The 14,745-nt window shown below is 39.7% G+C and overlaps 1 protein-coding gene across 1 annotated transcript in view; it reads right to left on the minus strand.

The window, feature by feature from the left end:
* Window positions 1–2,953: 2,953 nt before the first annotated feature.
* Window positions 2,954–14,745, minus strand: part of LOC308643414 (zona pellucida-binding protein 1-like) — a gene marked incomplete at both ends in the record, with an annotated part of 90,099 nt that continues 78,307 nt past the window's right edge. The window contains one exon of the mRNA XM_081283268.1: window positions 2,954–3,492. Coding sequence (XP_081139394.1) covers window positions 2,954–3,492 — 539 coding nt within the window. The remainder of the gene's footprint in view (window positions 3,493–14,745) is intronic.

Raw genomic sequence — 14,745 nt, forward strand, 5'->3', positions numbered from 1 at the left:
TTGACTGAGTAATATTCCATTGTATGGACACAACCCATTTTATTTATCCATTCATGTGTTGGTTATTGTTTCCACATTTGGAATTTTAGGAATTATACTGCTGTGAATATTATTGTTTAGGGTTTTGTAGATATGTTTTATTCCCCCAATATATGTCTAGGAATAGAATCGCTGGGTCATTGCCACATGCACCCATTCTGTGCTCAGGCCTGTGATCCCTTGTCATCCTGCCTGAGAAACTACCATGTCTTGCAGACACAGGTCATTATCTCAACTTCCTTTGTTCTAGACTAGAATATTAGCTTACAACCCCCAGAAACCAATTACTTAGTGTTAATGTGGGATTTATATCTGTATAGGGTCCTCACTTACTGAGCCTAGTCCTTGTGTTGAGCTGTAGTCAAGCCTCACCTGCCATATCCTCAGCTCTCTGAGAAAGATTGGGTAGTGATCTGAGTTTGGCTTTCATTTGCAATCCTTTAGCTATTCTGTGTGGCAGCTCCTACTCTTCTTTCTTCAGTTTCCCAAAGCACTGCTTGCTTCCTGACCCATATATACACACACACACACACACACACACACACACACACATACTGGCATCATAATATTTACTTAAAGAGCCTCTCTATTATTAAGAGAGGCCACAGATCCTGTAGAATTCCCAGAGGAATAGAGTGCCTGGCTTCAAGATGCTGTAACTTTCCTAGCACCCAGGAATGGGTCTGCGGCAACAAAGCTGAGGAGTGGACACCCTTCCTCTGCTGCTGGCTGTGTTGCATTCTACTGCAGTTTCCTTTCTTTGCATTGCTACACATAACCCCTCCAACCCCCTGTGCTGGCCCTGCTGATCACAGTGGAGAATTTTGACTCCCATGGGGTCAATGTCCTGTCAAGCAGTTTTTATTGACAGCTTTTTGTTTGCTGTGCATCTCCTTGGCTTGCTTACCAACACCAAGTAGATTTGGTTTCTTTCATACCCAAACCAGAACACATTTGGGTATCCTGAGATTTTATAGAGCATGTAATTTTTGTTATATGAACCTAACCTAACTTGTATTCTCATATGAGGTAATGCAAATCTACTTTTGTTCTAGTGGAGCTATTTTGGTAACATATAAGCAATTTTGGTTCAGTATAGGGGGTGAATTCAAGGTTTTTATAACTCAGTTTGAGCTTCATTTCATATTAGTGACAGCCATTTTAACTTATCTGAATAAAACATTTTTGTTTTCTGTCACTGTGTGTTACAAAGATTCCCCCCACTCCCCTGGTTCTTAAGAGAAAGAAAATCTTTGATTTGTGTTTATGGATTCTATCCTCCTTTGAAAGCAGGGTCTAACTGATCATTGACGCAAATTAGTGTTCTAGAATCTACCTTCAGAATTAGAGTATTATTGGGTGAGAAGAAGTGAAGACTATAGGTCGTGGGCTTTAGATATCTGCAGGGTTGAAGGGGGCAAGGTGAAGAGGGGGCAAGGTGAGGGAGAAGTGAACCTCTGCCCCTGTTCTCCAGAGAAGATCTGCTTAGTCCTGTTTTGTATTTTGAGAAACAACATAAGATCATGTTTACACAAGGAAGAAATGGTTCCACTTAACTTTAAAAAAATAAAAGAAAATGGCTTAAAATATATTTCTAGAGGTCATAGAGATAGGACTCAGGCTTTCTTCGCATTGCTGGATGTAAGCCCTTGAGACCACACATGGGGGAAAAAAAGAAAAAATTAGCTACATGTTTACTAACTTCTGAAAATCACAATCACACACACCACACACCACAAAATAGGCAAAAACAGGCACTTCTCTCAGGGCCATGTACATTTAAAGTTTAGATGAAATATGGTTAAGTGGTTTGCTCATTTTCAGAGTAAATGGGACAAATTTGAGGGACAGAATCAAGCTTTCTTATCTTTAAACTGGGGCAAATATCTCATAGTTATCTTTGTGTCTCCTTTTTGGACCTTATCCAGAAAGTATAAAAATTATTAATATTCTCATGTAGTAGAATGACAGGGGACTCAATTTTGTGCAGCCATGGATATATTAGGATACACTCTTTGGATGTGTTACTGCATATAATATTAGGTGGTTACCACCAGCCCTTCCAGTAAGCAAATCTGTAGGCCAAGCTGATGACACTCTACACACAGTGAAGCATTCATTCACCAAGGATGTTTTAAGAAGATATGATTAAGGAAGGGTACCATGGGGTGGAAAGACCAGGACCTGTAATGCCAGACAGATGTACATGGGAGAAGAGACTCAGCAAAAATAACATAAAAAAAAAATGGCATATGCCCTTGGAACCTGTCTCCTCATCAGTAAAAGAAAAATCATAATAACCACTTTGCAGTGTTGTTCTGTTAGAAATAATGTAGAGAAACTACCAGCTAAGAATCGACACATCATAGATATCACCCAGTCAGCACATAGTGTGGTGTGGTTCACTGACCTCATATTGACTTGCTTGGCCAGTGGCATAGCCACTGTGGACTGCCGTAGCCCTGTGCCATTGGCAACTGTTACTCTTGTGGCAATTTTACTTCCCATCCTGCAGAAGAGCAGTGCCTTTGGGGACCTAGCCCAGGGTCTTGAACACATTGAATACTTGATGGAGGGAATTGAGCTCATCCACAAGTATTGGCTCAATGTGTCTCTTCAGAGCCTGCCTCCAGTTCTCATTGTATTGGTGAGACTTGTGCACCATCACACAGGGGAAGGACATTGCCTTCCTACTGGCAAATGAGACGCAAATGACTATGACTTTTAAAACAAAACTTTACTATGTAACATCTATAAAGGTTATGACCTGTGTATCAGGATCACAGTCTTTGACTCCTTTTTCTAATACCTGGCCCCTGAAGCTCTTCCTTTCAGTGAGAGGAGGCTTCAACCCTGTAGTCAAAGTCTACATATTGGGGCAGTTCACCCCTTGGGCCAGTGCAGGAAGGGAATACTAGTGGACCTGCCTTTCAGGAGCCTTGAGAAAGGGGTAGGAGGCAGAGTGGGACAGCATGGGAGGAAAGTTCAGGGTGTGGAGGGGAGGGGCAGAGGGGATCTCTGGAAAAACAATCGGGAAGGGCGATGGGGTCTGGCGCTCTGGCATCCCCTTAGGTGAGGGCTCCTGTGAAACCACCAGAGCAGGTTGGAGGGGAACAGCGGCTTCCTCCTTGGGGCTTCCACCTCTGAAGGTGTGACGCATGTCTTCATGGGGGAGTGGATCCGATGGAAGAACCGGAATCTGGAGTTCAATATCCGTATAGGCAACAGGCTGGGGAGGGTCTATTCTGATGGTGGCCATCATGCCATGCCTGCGTAGTTTGTTGACCCAGTACAGCAGTGGGCTGTAACTGAAGGTGGCAGCTTTCATCACCTCCACCCACTGCTGGGCACGCTGCCTCCTCCGCAGGTTCTTCCTCCAGTGGAGTAAGAGGATGCAGCCAACAGTTATCACGGTGCAGAGCCCCAACAATCCAAAGTACCAGGGCACCCACTCTGAGGCAGTAAAAAAAAGAAAAGAGGCAAGCTGACTGACAGCTCTAGCTTGGGACCTGAACTGTATCTCATTGGCTCATTCATCCTCTCATTCCCTCCCACCTTTCTCAAAGACATGCCTAATAATTTCCTGATTCAGTCAAAGCTATATTTGCAGGGCATGTAAGCGACCCCATTAGCCTTTTACAGATAAGGAACACTAGGTGTAGAGGGGCCATGATCTGCCCAGACTCAAGTCAGGCCTTCTGGCTCCTGCTGCAGTCTGGCTGCAGCAAAATAACCAGGGGGTGATGAAGAACTTGTGTACATTGATACAGCAGGAGTGGGAGCCGTTTATTGTAGGACAACAGAGGTATTTATACATTCCACACAGCTTATCTTAATTAACATAAACTAGATGCTGCAGTCAACCAATAAGAAATCTCCACACTTAATGGCTCCCTGGCGTTACTTCACAAACCACTCCCTCTGGCAAGATGCCAGGCGCCATCCAGACTTGTTTACAGACTCTAACAGGCTCCCAGTCCAGGACCCATACAGTCACTCAGACCCAGAAGCCTCACTAAGGGCAAGGACCTCAAGTGTATCTTTTCTGCTTGGGCAGAACATGGTCTCTGCCTTCGAGGAGTCCTTAGTTTCCTAGAGGAGTCTGTCTCTTAATTAAATAGCACTCCATTCAGGCAGCCACCACCCCCATTCATTCAAAGGGTCTTCCCTGAAAGTTTGTCCCCCACACTCAAAGGTCTGGGTTTACTTACTGCCTGGAAGGCCCATGTCCTCCTTTTGTGAATCCGTAAGTTTCACTCTGGTTACCAGGACTATGGCTCTGGAAAGAGTGAACTCACCCACTACTCTGCCCACCAATGGGAGTCCCCAGAAGGCCCAGTCCCATTGTTCTCTAAAGATGAGGTCACCAGGTTCTGAGCATCAGGAATTCTTGGGCTGGTGCTTGTAGAGTGGTTGGCAGTTGATGGAATAAGGGACTCCATCATGTGACATCTCATGAGCATGTTGTTTTCCATGAAAGACTGGTCCACCATTGAATTGTCTGTTCCCAACTTTGTGTGGTGAACTCACAGGGCAGCCCCCATGAAAGGCCCTTACACCCTCAGGAACTTCTACTTGTGTTTTCAGTTGTTAGGGAGCCATTTTTCAGTGGGGAGTGGGGCAGGGAGGACAGTGAGCATTGGACATCCTTACCCTCAAGAAGTGTCTTACCTAGTTGTCAGGGAACAAAAGGGCTCAGAAGAGCCCTACTTTTTGCTCCTACCATCTCTCTTTTGTTTCTTCAAGTGTTTTTTGAGCATCATCAGGTCCCATGGGAGCTCCCCCATATGGGATCCTACTTCTGTTTCCAGCTTCATCTCCCTCCCCATCCATCATATACTGTTTTCCACACCTCCTTATCCTCCCAGGTGGTCAACTCCCCAACTCTGACACAAAGAGTCCTTTCAGTTGATTTCCAAATTTCTAGAACTCTGAAGCGGATGAATTTGAAACAAATTGATTTTACTATAAGTTTTACTATAAGTTTGTATAAGTGGAAAATATAATGTTCTACAGATTTAATATATGATTTTCTATATTAACTGGTATAAAAGTGATGCCCTTTTAAACAATACAACCCACCCACCATGGACAAATAAAGTTCAGTTAAGTATAAATTAAATTAAAAACTTAACATGAAAACCCCAGCATGATGCTCTGCCACTGAAGTTTATTTTAAAATCAACATTTTTTATTTCATCTTCCTCTCCCCGTACCTTATCTGGGGGGGGAACAGGATTACTTTTTGTCCAGTTATCTGTCCTTGAGCACATACCCACCACAGGAGTGAAGAAATTCAGAGTTGAGAATGGCACCATAAGATTTAAAAAATGATTATATCTCAGATTAACAAGTGAAGTAGGACCAGACACACCTGAAATCACATCATTAAAAACCGTCTGTTCCCCCTGAGGTGTAGAATCACAGCCTCTGGTATAAGAGTCCCCTGTGTTTTTCCTTTGCTTGCAAAGCAATTAAACTTCTGTCCCTCAACTGGTATATGAATAAACAAATGGGATATATCAATCTAACAGAAAATATGTGTGGATTTGTATGTGTATATATACATTATATTTACATAAGATTTTGATATTAGGGATGGACCCCAGTATTCAGTTATTGAATAAACACTGTAGGAAGCCTAAATCAATTAAAAATTGAGAAATAATTTTCTCTCTGAAAAAAATTTAATAGCAATTTTTACTTATTTTATATATATTATTTGTTGAGATGTGCATATATATGTTTGTATATAATATATGTATAATATAAAATATATAATACATATACATATGTATATGACTACATATATTTATTTGTACATACCTATACATATGTATCTATATATTTGTACATATGTATATATAACTAAATATACATATATATATATATATATATATATATATATATATATATATATAATTGCTAAAATTAAGAAATCAAAACCAGTTGACTGGTATGTATTTTAGACCCAGAGCTCAGGCCCTGAAACACTTTGCTTCATGTGCAGAGCTTGACCTTCACCCTGTTCTGCAGTTTCTTCTGCTTGCTGGTTGGCAATCTTGTCTGGTTATCTTCCTTCCATTCTTCCATATGAAAACAGCCTTACTCTCTGTGCCAACCTGAACCATGAAGTACTCTAAATTGAAACTACTTATGATTTTGTAATGAAGATATTTGAAAAAAATGCAAGAAATACCAAAGAGAAAGTAGTCAAAGAATTCATTGGGTTAATTGTTTTTACAAAGTAAGTCTGTTTTTTAAAAATATTACACAATCATTAATTTGATTACTGCTTCTGCCCAAACAAAAGATGTTCCTATATTTGTTGAATCACTGAATGTTGAAGTTTAGGACTAGAAATAGCATGAACTCTACATCATAATAACTATTTGCTGCTCATCTCATCTGTTTACACAGCCTGCTAGAGGGTCTCTAGGCTCTACTGTTCCTCAGTCTCTGATGCCCATTCATTGGGTCTGCTTACCCAGAGCAGCATGTTTTTTCTGCATTTCTTTTCTCTTTTTATTTTTTGGGTGAATGACAGGCTATTTTAAAAATCAGCACTTAAGTATAATGCATTGGCTACTTTTTTATTGGAACATTTTATCTTAATGTTTCTTCTACACAAGAAGTATTCACTTGATAAGACAGTGGATTTGAATAACCAATTACTTTACCAAAGCAATCTTCAAAGGACAAAGTTGGAGAACTCACATTCCCCAACTGTGAATTTATTAAAAAGTGACAATAATTGAGACAGGGTGATACTGGCACAAAGTTTGACCTGCAGGCCACTGTAATAGAGCTTAGTCCAGATGTTGGCCCTCATCTTTGCAGTTACTTAGTTTGACAGGAATGTCACGATAATTAAACAAGGGGGAAAAGTCTTCTCAGTTATATGCTGGGGTGACTGAATATCCACCTGACCCCTCACACAATGCACAGTGTTTACCCAAATTTAATTCCAGAACTAACTCAAAATAGACTTATATGTATGTAAAAGCTAAAGGGGGAATTTTCTTTGAAGGTATAGGAGTAAATTTTGACTTTATTAGGCAAACTATTCTTGGATAGGACACTAAGAGCACAATGATAAAGAACAATATGGGTAGATTGAACTTCAAGTTAACAACTTTTGTTCAAAGTATATTGTCAAAAAAGTGGAAAGACAACTGACAGACAAGGACAAAATATGTGCAAGTAACATGTCTTAAAAGAAAATGTATCCAAAATATATAAAGAACAGAACCCAACACAAAGATAGCCAATGTTTAAAAAATGGACACATCATCTGAGTAGAACTTTCTCTACAGACCTTCCTCCAAAGCAGATATTCTGGCCAGTGAGCACATAAAAAATGTTCAACATCATCACCCAGTGAGACTCAAAATAAGGTACTACTTCACATCCATGAGCTAGCTAAAATGAAATCAGATATAACAACTTGGTAAGGATTTGGGAAATGTAGAACCAACCTTCCTACATTGCAGTAGAAATGTAAAATAATGTAGTTTCTTTGAAAAATATTATTTGAGGAAATGTCAGACTAAAGATAGCACAACATATGACCCGGAAATTCTACTCCTAGTTATATACCTAAAACAATGGAAAACTTTAAAAAAATTTTAAATATTTTTATTAGTTGAGAGACCTTTAATTTATTTATTTATGTGCTTTGCTGAGAATCAAACCCAGTGCCTTACACATGCTAGGCAAGCTCTCTACCACTGAGTCACAGCCCCACCCCAAGTAATGAAATTTTTTGTCTCCCCAAATTGGTACTTGAATGTCCATAACATTATTCATAATTACCCAAAATATAAATAACCCTAAGGTCTATCAACTGGTATACAGATAAACAAATTGATGTATCCATCCAACAGAAAATATATATGTATTTGTGTGTATACATATGCATTGTGTGTATATAAGATTTTGATATTAGATATGGAACCCAGGGCCTCACCCATGCTAGGCAATGCTCTACCACTGAGCTAAAGTCCCAGCCCTTTGTTTTTGTTTTTGTTGTGTTTGTTTGTTTGTTTGTTTTGTGACAGGGTCTTGCTAAGTTGTTCAGGCTGGTCTGGAACTTGTCATCCTCCTAACTCAGTCTTTCTAGTCTTTGGGATTATACACATGGGACATTGCTTCTGGTTCCAATATGACATTATTTGGTAATAGAAAGAAATCAGTTACCAACACTTGCAACAGCCCAAATTAACCTTGAAAACATAAAGTTAAGTGAAATTCAGGAAAGATTACATGTATAATTCAATCCACATGATACTTGAGAAGGCAACTCTTAGGAGGTAGGAAGTTGATTTCTAGCTGACTTAGGGTTAGGAGGCTGGGGTAGAAATGAGTGGTTGCTTGTGTTTCTGATGCTCTTTCTGGGGAGGTAGAAATATACTAAGATTGTTGATTGTACAACTCTGCAGATACAATGAAAGCCATTGGCTAATCCCCTTAAATGGGTGAGTTGTACAGTATGTGAATTGAGTATTAATATATCCTCCAATTACTTGGAGGATTAAAAATACTTTTGTATGCAATGACTAAGTCAAGAATACCCTCTTATGTTGGGATTACACCACAGATACAACAACAGAACCTACAGGGTGGATTCTGTCAATTGGGATCAGACTCCCAGAGATACATTTAAAAAAACAGATGGCAGCTAAACCAGCATTGTGGACTTCTATCACCAGGTAGGAAATTTTATTTATAAAATATATTTGAATCTTAGAATTTTTAACCTTAGTGGAATCAAATTCTCTGAAGTCTTATTTAGAAACCTTAGATAAATAGTATTAACATAGTTTCCTTTGGGGACTAGGACAGCTTCATCCATTATCCATGTGTTCAAGTGCCTGTGTAGGGGGCAATATGGCATCATTACACAGTTCTAGCAGGGCCACTCTGTCAGCATTAGAAGTGGCTAGAATAGTTTTCAACATGTAGACGGACTGTCGGATAAAAATAAAACATGGTCAGTCTTCAGATAGAAAAAAAATGTACTTGTCTAGAAGTCTTATCTCTGTAGTACTTGGTGCAAAAAGAGTAAAAATGATTAATTACATTTGATGTGAAGTCAGTTATGTGCTAAGCCTTACAATTCATGGGTTCCCCAATCTCAAATTTGAGTGTGCACAAAGAAATAAGTAAACTTAGCTCAGTAAACCAGGAAGCGCAAGTTGACATGGTTGACTTTCTAGTTTTGACAAATGAAAGAATGATCATTTAAAGAAAGCCAGACACTTGGAGCAACTAGAAACCAGTTGCAGATAAATGATAAGGAAAAGACCTCTATTTGTTTATAAGAACCCAAAGTATAGCCATGTGCAGCCATTGGAAATACACTGCACTCTAATGGGCATCCAAGGGAATGGCCCAGTGTCAGTGTTACCCTGGCATGTGGGCCAACTTCAATGTTTCTGTATTTTCTCCAATAAAGCAGTTAGTGCCTCAGTTGCATCTTGGCTGTGCATGCTAGGACAGTTGAGTCTCCTGATTGAGGGACTTGGGTTCTCACAGCAGGCAGATAGGATGAATCTGTTCTGATAGTATTTCAGGTTATGGAGATTCTCTCATGGCTCTTTAGATTGTGTGTCATGGAAAACTTCTGAGAAGCTGAAATATGCATGTCAGAAGTGAGCTGTGTGCAGATCAGGGCGAGGAGAATGAAGGGGATGACGGAGGCACAAAGACACACTTTTCAGGATGGGCCTGTTGTGACCCTATCTCAAACAGCTGGTGTGTTCTCTAGAGAAGTAAGATGGATACAGGGCAGGAGGTGTAGGAGCAGGCAGGGGCTGCACCCTTATTGGAAAGTGAGCTAGGGAACACCTTATATAGAACTTTGTTCCCTGCGACAAATTGGACTTTGCTGAGATCATGTAGTGTTATGTAGATGAATCAAGTGATCTGGTTTTTTTTTTTTGGGGGGGGGGTTGTTGTTTTGTTTCGTTTAATTTTGTTGTGGCCCTGGGATTGAACCTGGGTTCTTGAGCATGCTAAGAAAGCACTCTACCACTGAGGCACATCCCCAGCTCAAGAGATCTGTTTTTAAATACTATTTTATCAATATGTACAAAGTGTGGGCAGTGTCTACATAAAAATGGAGGTAAGGCACCCAATGAGAAAGTTGTTAATGTGACTCATGTAAATGGTGGTGTCCTGGCTTGGAGAGGTGAATAGGAATGGGCAGGACTTGTTGATGGTGTGGATCTTTGGGGTACCAGGAAAAGGAGAGGAAATGGGTGGATGATGGCATCCATCATCATCTGGGATGGGGAGCCTGGAAGAAGCTGGCTTGAGTGGGCTGGAGATATGAAAGGCTCTGATGGAGTTGCAAACTGCAGAATCATTGAACTCCATACCATGAGAAAGTTCTAGGACAGGGACACAGGTGAATACCAGGGTTTTTTCTAAATAATTACAAAACTCTTTGCATCAGTATCTTAAGAATTCAAACTAGGAGGCTGGCTTAGAAGAATAGTCACAAATGCCAGATTTGAAGTTGTCTTCTTTGAGGTGTGAGAACTCTTGAACTTCCCAGGTGCTTAAGAAACACCTGGTGCCAGAACCCTTGTGACAGATTATCATTTGCAAGGTCCTTTTTGATGAGTGCTATGGAAGGCTCTAGCAGAATCACTATTTTTTGTTGGGAGGAAAGGCACTTTGCCATTTGAGAATTGCAGCATAAGTGTAGGAAGGTGTTTGTGACATCTTTTTTTAAAAAATGTCTTTTCCTCCTGGAAACAGGAACTATGAGCTTAGGGGGAAAGACTGAGAAGAAATGTTGGGTGTATATCTGTAATTAAAAATTTTAAAAGGGGTCAGGGTTTGCCCTTCCCCATTAGTGCAAGTGTTCTTAAAAGTTCTCAGAATGCTTTAGGAATTTTCAAAGCAAGCTCAGTGAGCACTGTATACTCTTAAGTGTCTTTCAGCCATCACTGCATACAAGGGTAGAAAAGAGAATAGTCACTTTAGTGTAATGCTTTGTGGGATGTATGCCATGTGGGCCATGTATGCCAACAGGAACCACAATGATGGTCTCTTGGTCACAAAAGGCAGATGGAAAAAGTGCAATAGCCTTATTCCCTGTTCACATGTACATCTTGCTGAGCTGTGCTACCTGACAGGTAATGGTGACTGAGGTAGTCTCTGTAGAAGACAACCCTGTCTTTAAAAGTTAGATTTAGCTGTTGTCATGATGTGCATCTATAATCACAGCCACAAAGGCCAAGGCAAGAGGATGACAAATTTGAGGCCAGTTGAAGCACCTTAGTGAAGCCCTACCTAAAAAAAAAAAGGCAAGGATGTAGGTCAGTGATAGATCCCCTTCCCAGTTCAGTCTCTGAATATTAGTATCAAAAAGAATAAGTCACAGCAGTTTTAAGAGGAAAGTTCATCGCCTGGTGGTCATTCCTCAAAAAAAGAAGAAACCAACAAATAAATGAGCTCACACTCCAACTCAAAGCCCTAGAAAAGGAAGAGCAAAACAACAGCAAATGTAGCAGAAGGCAAGAAATAATTAAAATCAGAGCGGAAATTAATGAAATTGAAACAAAAGAAACTATTGAAAAAATTAACAAAACTAAAAGTTGGTTCTTCGAAAAAATAAATAAGACCTTTAGCCATGCTAACGAAGAGAAGAAGAGAGAGAACTCAAATTACTAACATACGGGATGAAAAAGGCAATATCACAACAGATGCTACAGAAATACAGAAGACAATTAGAAATTATTTTGAAAACCTATATTCCAATAAAATAGAGGATAGTGAAGACATCGATAAATTTCTTAAGTCATATGATTTGCCCAGACTGAGTCAGGAGGATACACACAATCTGAACAGACCAATATCAATGGATGAAATTGAAGAAGCCATCAAAAGACTACCAACCAAGAAAAGCCCAGGACCGGATGGGTATACAGCGGAGTTTTACAAAACCTTTAAAGAAGAATTAATACCAATACTTTTCAAGTTATTTCAGGAAATAGAAAAAGAGGGAGCTCTTCCAAATTCATTCTCTGAGGCCAACATCACCCTGATCCCGAAACCAGACAAAGACACCTCAAAGAAAGAAAACTACAGACCAATATCTCTAATGAACCTAGATGCAAAAATCCTCAATAAAATTCTGGCGAATCGAATACAAAAACACATCAAAAAAATAGTGCACCATGATCAAGTAGGATTCATCCCTGGGATGCAAGGATGGTTCAACATACAGAAATCAATAAATGTTATTCACCACATCAATAGACTTAAAGATAAGAACCATATGATCATCTCGATAGATGCAGAGAAAGCATTCGACAAAGTACAGCATGCCTTTATGTTCAAAACATTAGAAAAACTAGGGATAACAGGAACTTACCTTGACATTGTAAAAGCTATCTATGCTAAGCCTCAGGCTAGCATCATTCTGAATGGACAAAAGTTGAAGGCATTCCCTCTAAAATCCGGAACAAGACAGGGATGCCCTCTATCTCCACTTCTATTCAATATAGTTCTCGAAACACTGGCCAGAGCAATTAGACAGACGAAAGAAATTAAAGGCATAAAAATTGGAAAAGAAGAACTTAAATTATCACTATTTGCAGATGACATGATTCTATACCTAGAAGACCCAAAAGGGTCTACAAAGAAACTACTAGAACTAATAAATGAATTCAGCAAAGTGGCAGGATATAAAATCAACACGCATAAATCAAAGGCAAAATTTCTGTATATCAGCGACAAAACTTCTGAAATGGAAATGAGGAAAAACACTCCATTCACAATATCCTCAAAAAAAATAAAATACTTGGGAATCAACCTAACAAAAGAGGTGAAAGATTTACACAATGAAAACTACAGAACCCTAAAGAGAGAAGTAGAAGAAGATCTTAGAAGATGGAAAAATATACCCTGTTCATGGATAGGCAGAACTAACATCATCAAAATGGCGATATTACCAAAAGTTCTCTATAGATTTAATGCAATGCCAATCAAAATCCCAACGACATTTCTTGTAGAAATAGATAAAGCAATCATGAAATTCATATGGAAAAATAAAAGACCCAGAATAGCAAAAGCAATTCTAAGCAGAAAGTTTGAATCAGGCGGTATAGCGATACCAGATTTCAAACTATATTACAGAGCAATAGTGACAAAAACAGCATGGTACTGGTACCAAAACAGGCGGGTGGACCAATGGTATAAAATAGAGGACACAGAGACTAATCCACAAAGTTACAACTATCTTATATTTGATAAAGGGGCTATAAGCATGCAGTGGAGGAAGGATAGCATCTTCAACAAATGGTGTTGGGAAAACTGGAAATCCATATGCAACAAAATGAAACTGAATCCCTTTCTCTCGCCATGCACAAAAGTTAACTCAAAATGGATCAAGGAGCTTGATATCAAATCAGAAACTCTGCGTCTGATAGAAGATAAAGTTGGCTCCGATCTACAGATTGTGGGGTCGGGCTCCAAATTCCTCAATAGGACACCCATAGCACAAGAGTTAACAACTAGAATCAACAAATGGGACTTAATTAAACTGAAAAGTTTTTTCTCAGCAAGAGAAACAATAAGAGAGGTAAATAGGGAGCCTACATCCTGGGAACAAATTTTTACTCCTCACACTTCAGATAGAGCCCTAATATCCAGAGTATACAAAGAACTCAAAAAATTAGACAATAAGATAACAAATAACCCAATCAACAAATGGGCCAAGGACCTGAACAGACACTTCTCAGAGGAGGATATACAATCAATCAACAAGTACATGAAAAAATGCTCTCCATCTCTAGCAGTCAGAGAAATGCAAATCAAAACCACCCTAAGATACCATCTCACTCCAGTAAGATTGGCAGCCACTATGAAGTCAAACAACAACAAGTGCTGGCGAGGATGTGGAGAAAAGGGTACACTTGTACATTGCTGGTGGGACTGCAAATTGGTGCGGCCAATTTGGAAAGCAGTTTGGAGACTCCTGGGAAAGCTGGGAATGAAACCACCATTTGACCCTGCTATTGCCCTTCTCGGACTATTCCCTGAAGACCTTAAAAGAGCATGCTACAGGGACACTGCCACATCGATGTTCATAGCAGCACAATTCACAATAGCTAGACTATGGAACCAACCCAGATGCCCTTCAATAGATGAATGGATAAAAAAAAATGTGGCATCTATACACAATGGAGTACTATGCAGCAATAAAAAATGACAAAATCATAGAATTTGCAGGGAAATGGATGGCACTAGAGCAGATTATGCTTAGTGAAGCTAGCCAAACCCTAAAAAACAAATACCAAATGTCTTCTTTGATATAATGAGAGCAACTATGAACAGAGCAGGGAGGAAGAGTAGGAAGTAAAGATTAACATTAAACAGAGACTTGAGATGGGAGGGAAAGGGAGAGAAAAGGGAAATTGCATGGAAATGAAGGGTGACCCTCATTGCTAAACAAAATTACATATAAGAGGTTGTGAGGGGAATGGGAAAATAAACAAAGAGAGAAATGAATTACAGTAGATGGGGTAGAGAGAGAAGTTGGGAGGGGAGGGGAGGGGGGATAGTAGGGGATAGGAAAGGTAGCAGAATACAACAATTACTATTAGGGCATTATGTAAAATTGTGGATGTGTAACCGACGTGATCCTGCAATCTGCATTTGGGGTAAAATTGGGGGTTCATAACCCACTTC

Source organism: Spermophilus citellus, assembly GCF_964194105.1.
Source record: "Spermophilus citellus genome assembly, chromosome: 3".
Classification (NCBI taxonomy): domain Eukaryota; kingdom Metazoa; phylum Chordata; class Mammalia; order Rodentia; family Sciuridae; genus Spermophilus; species Spermophilus citellus.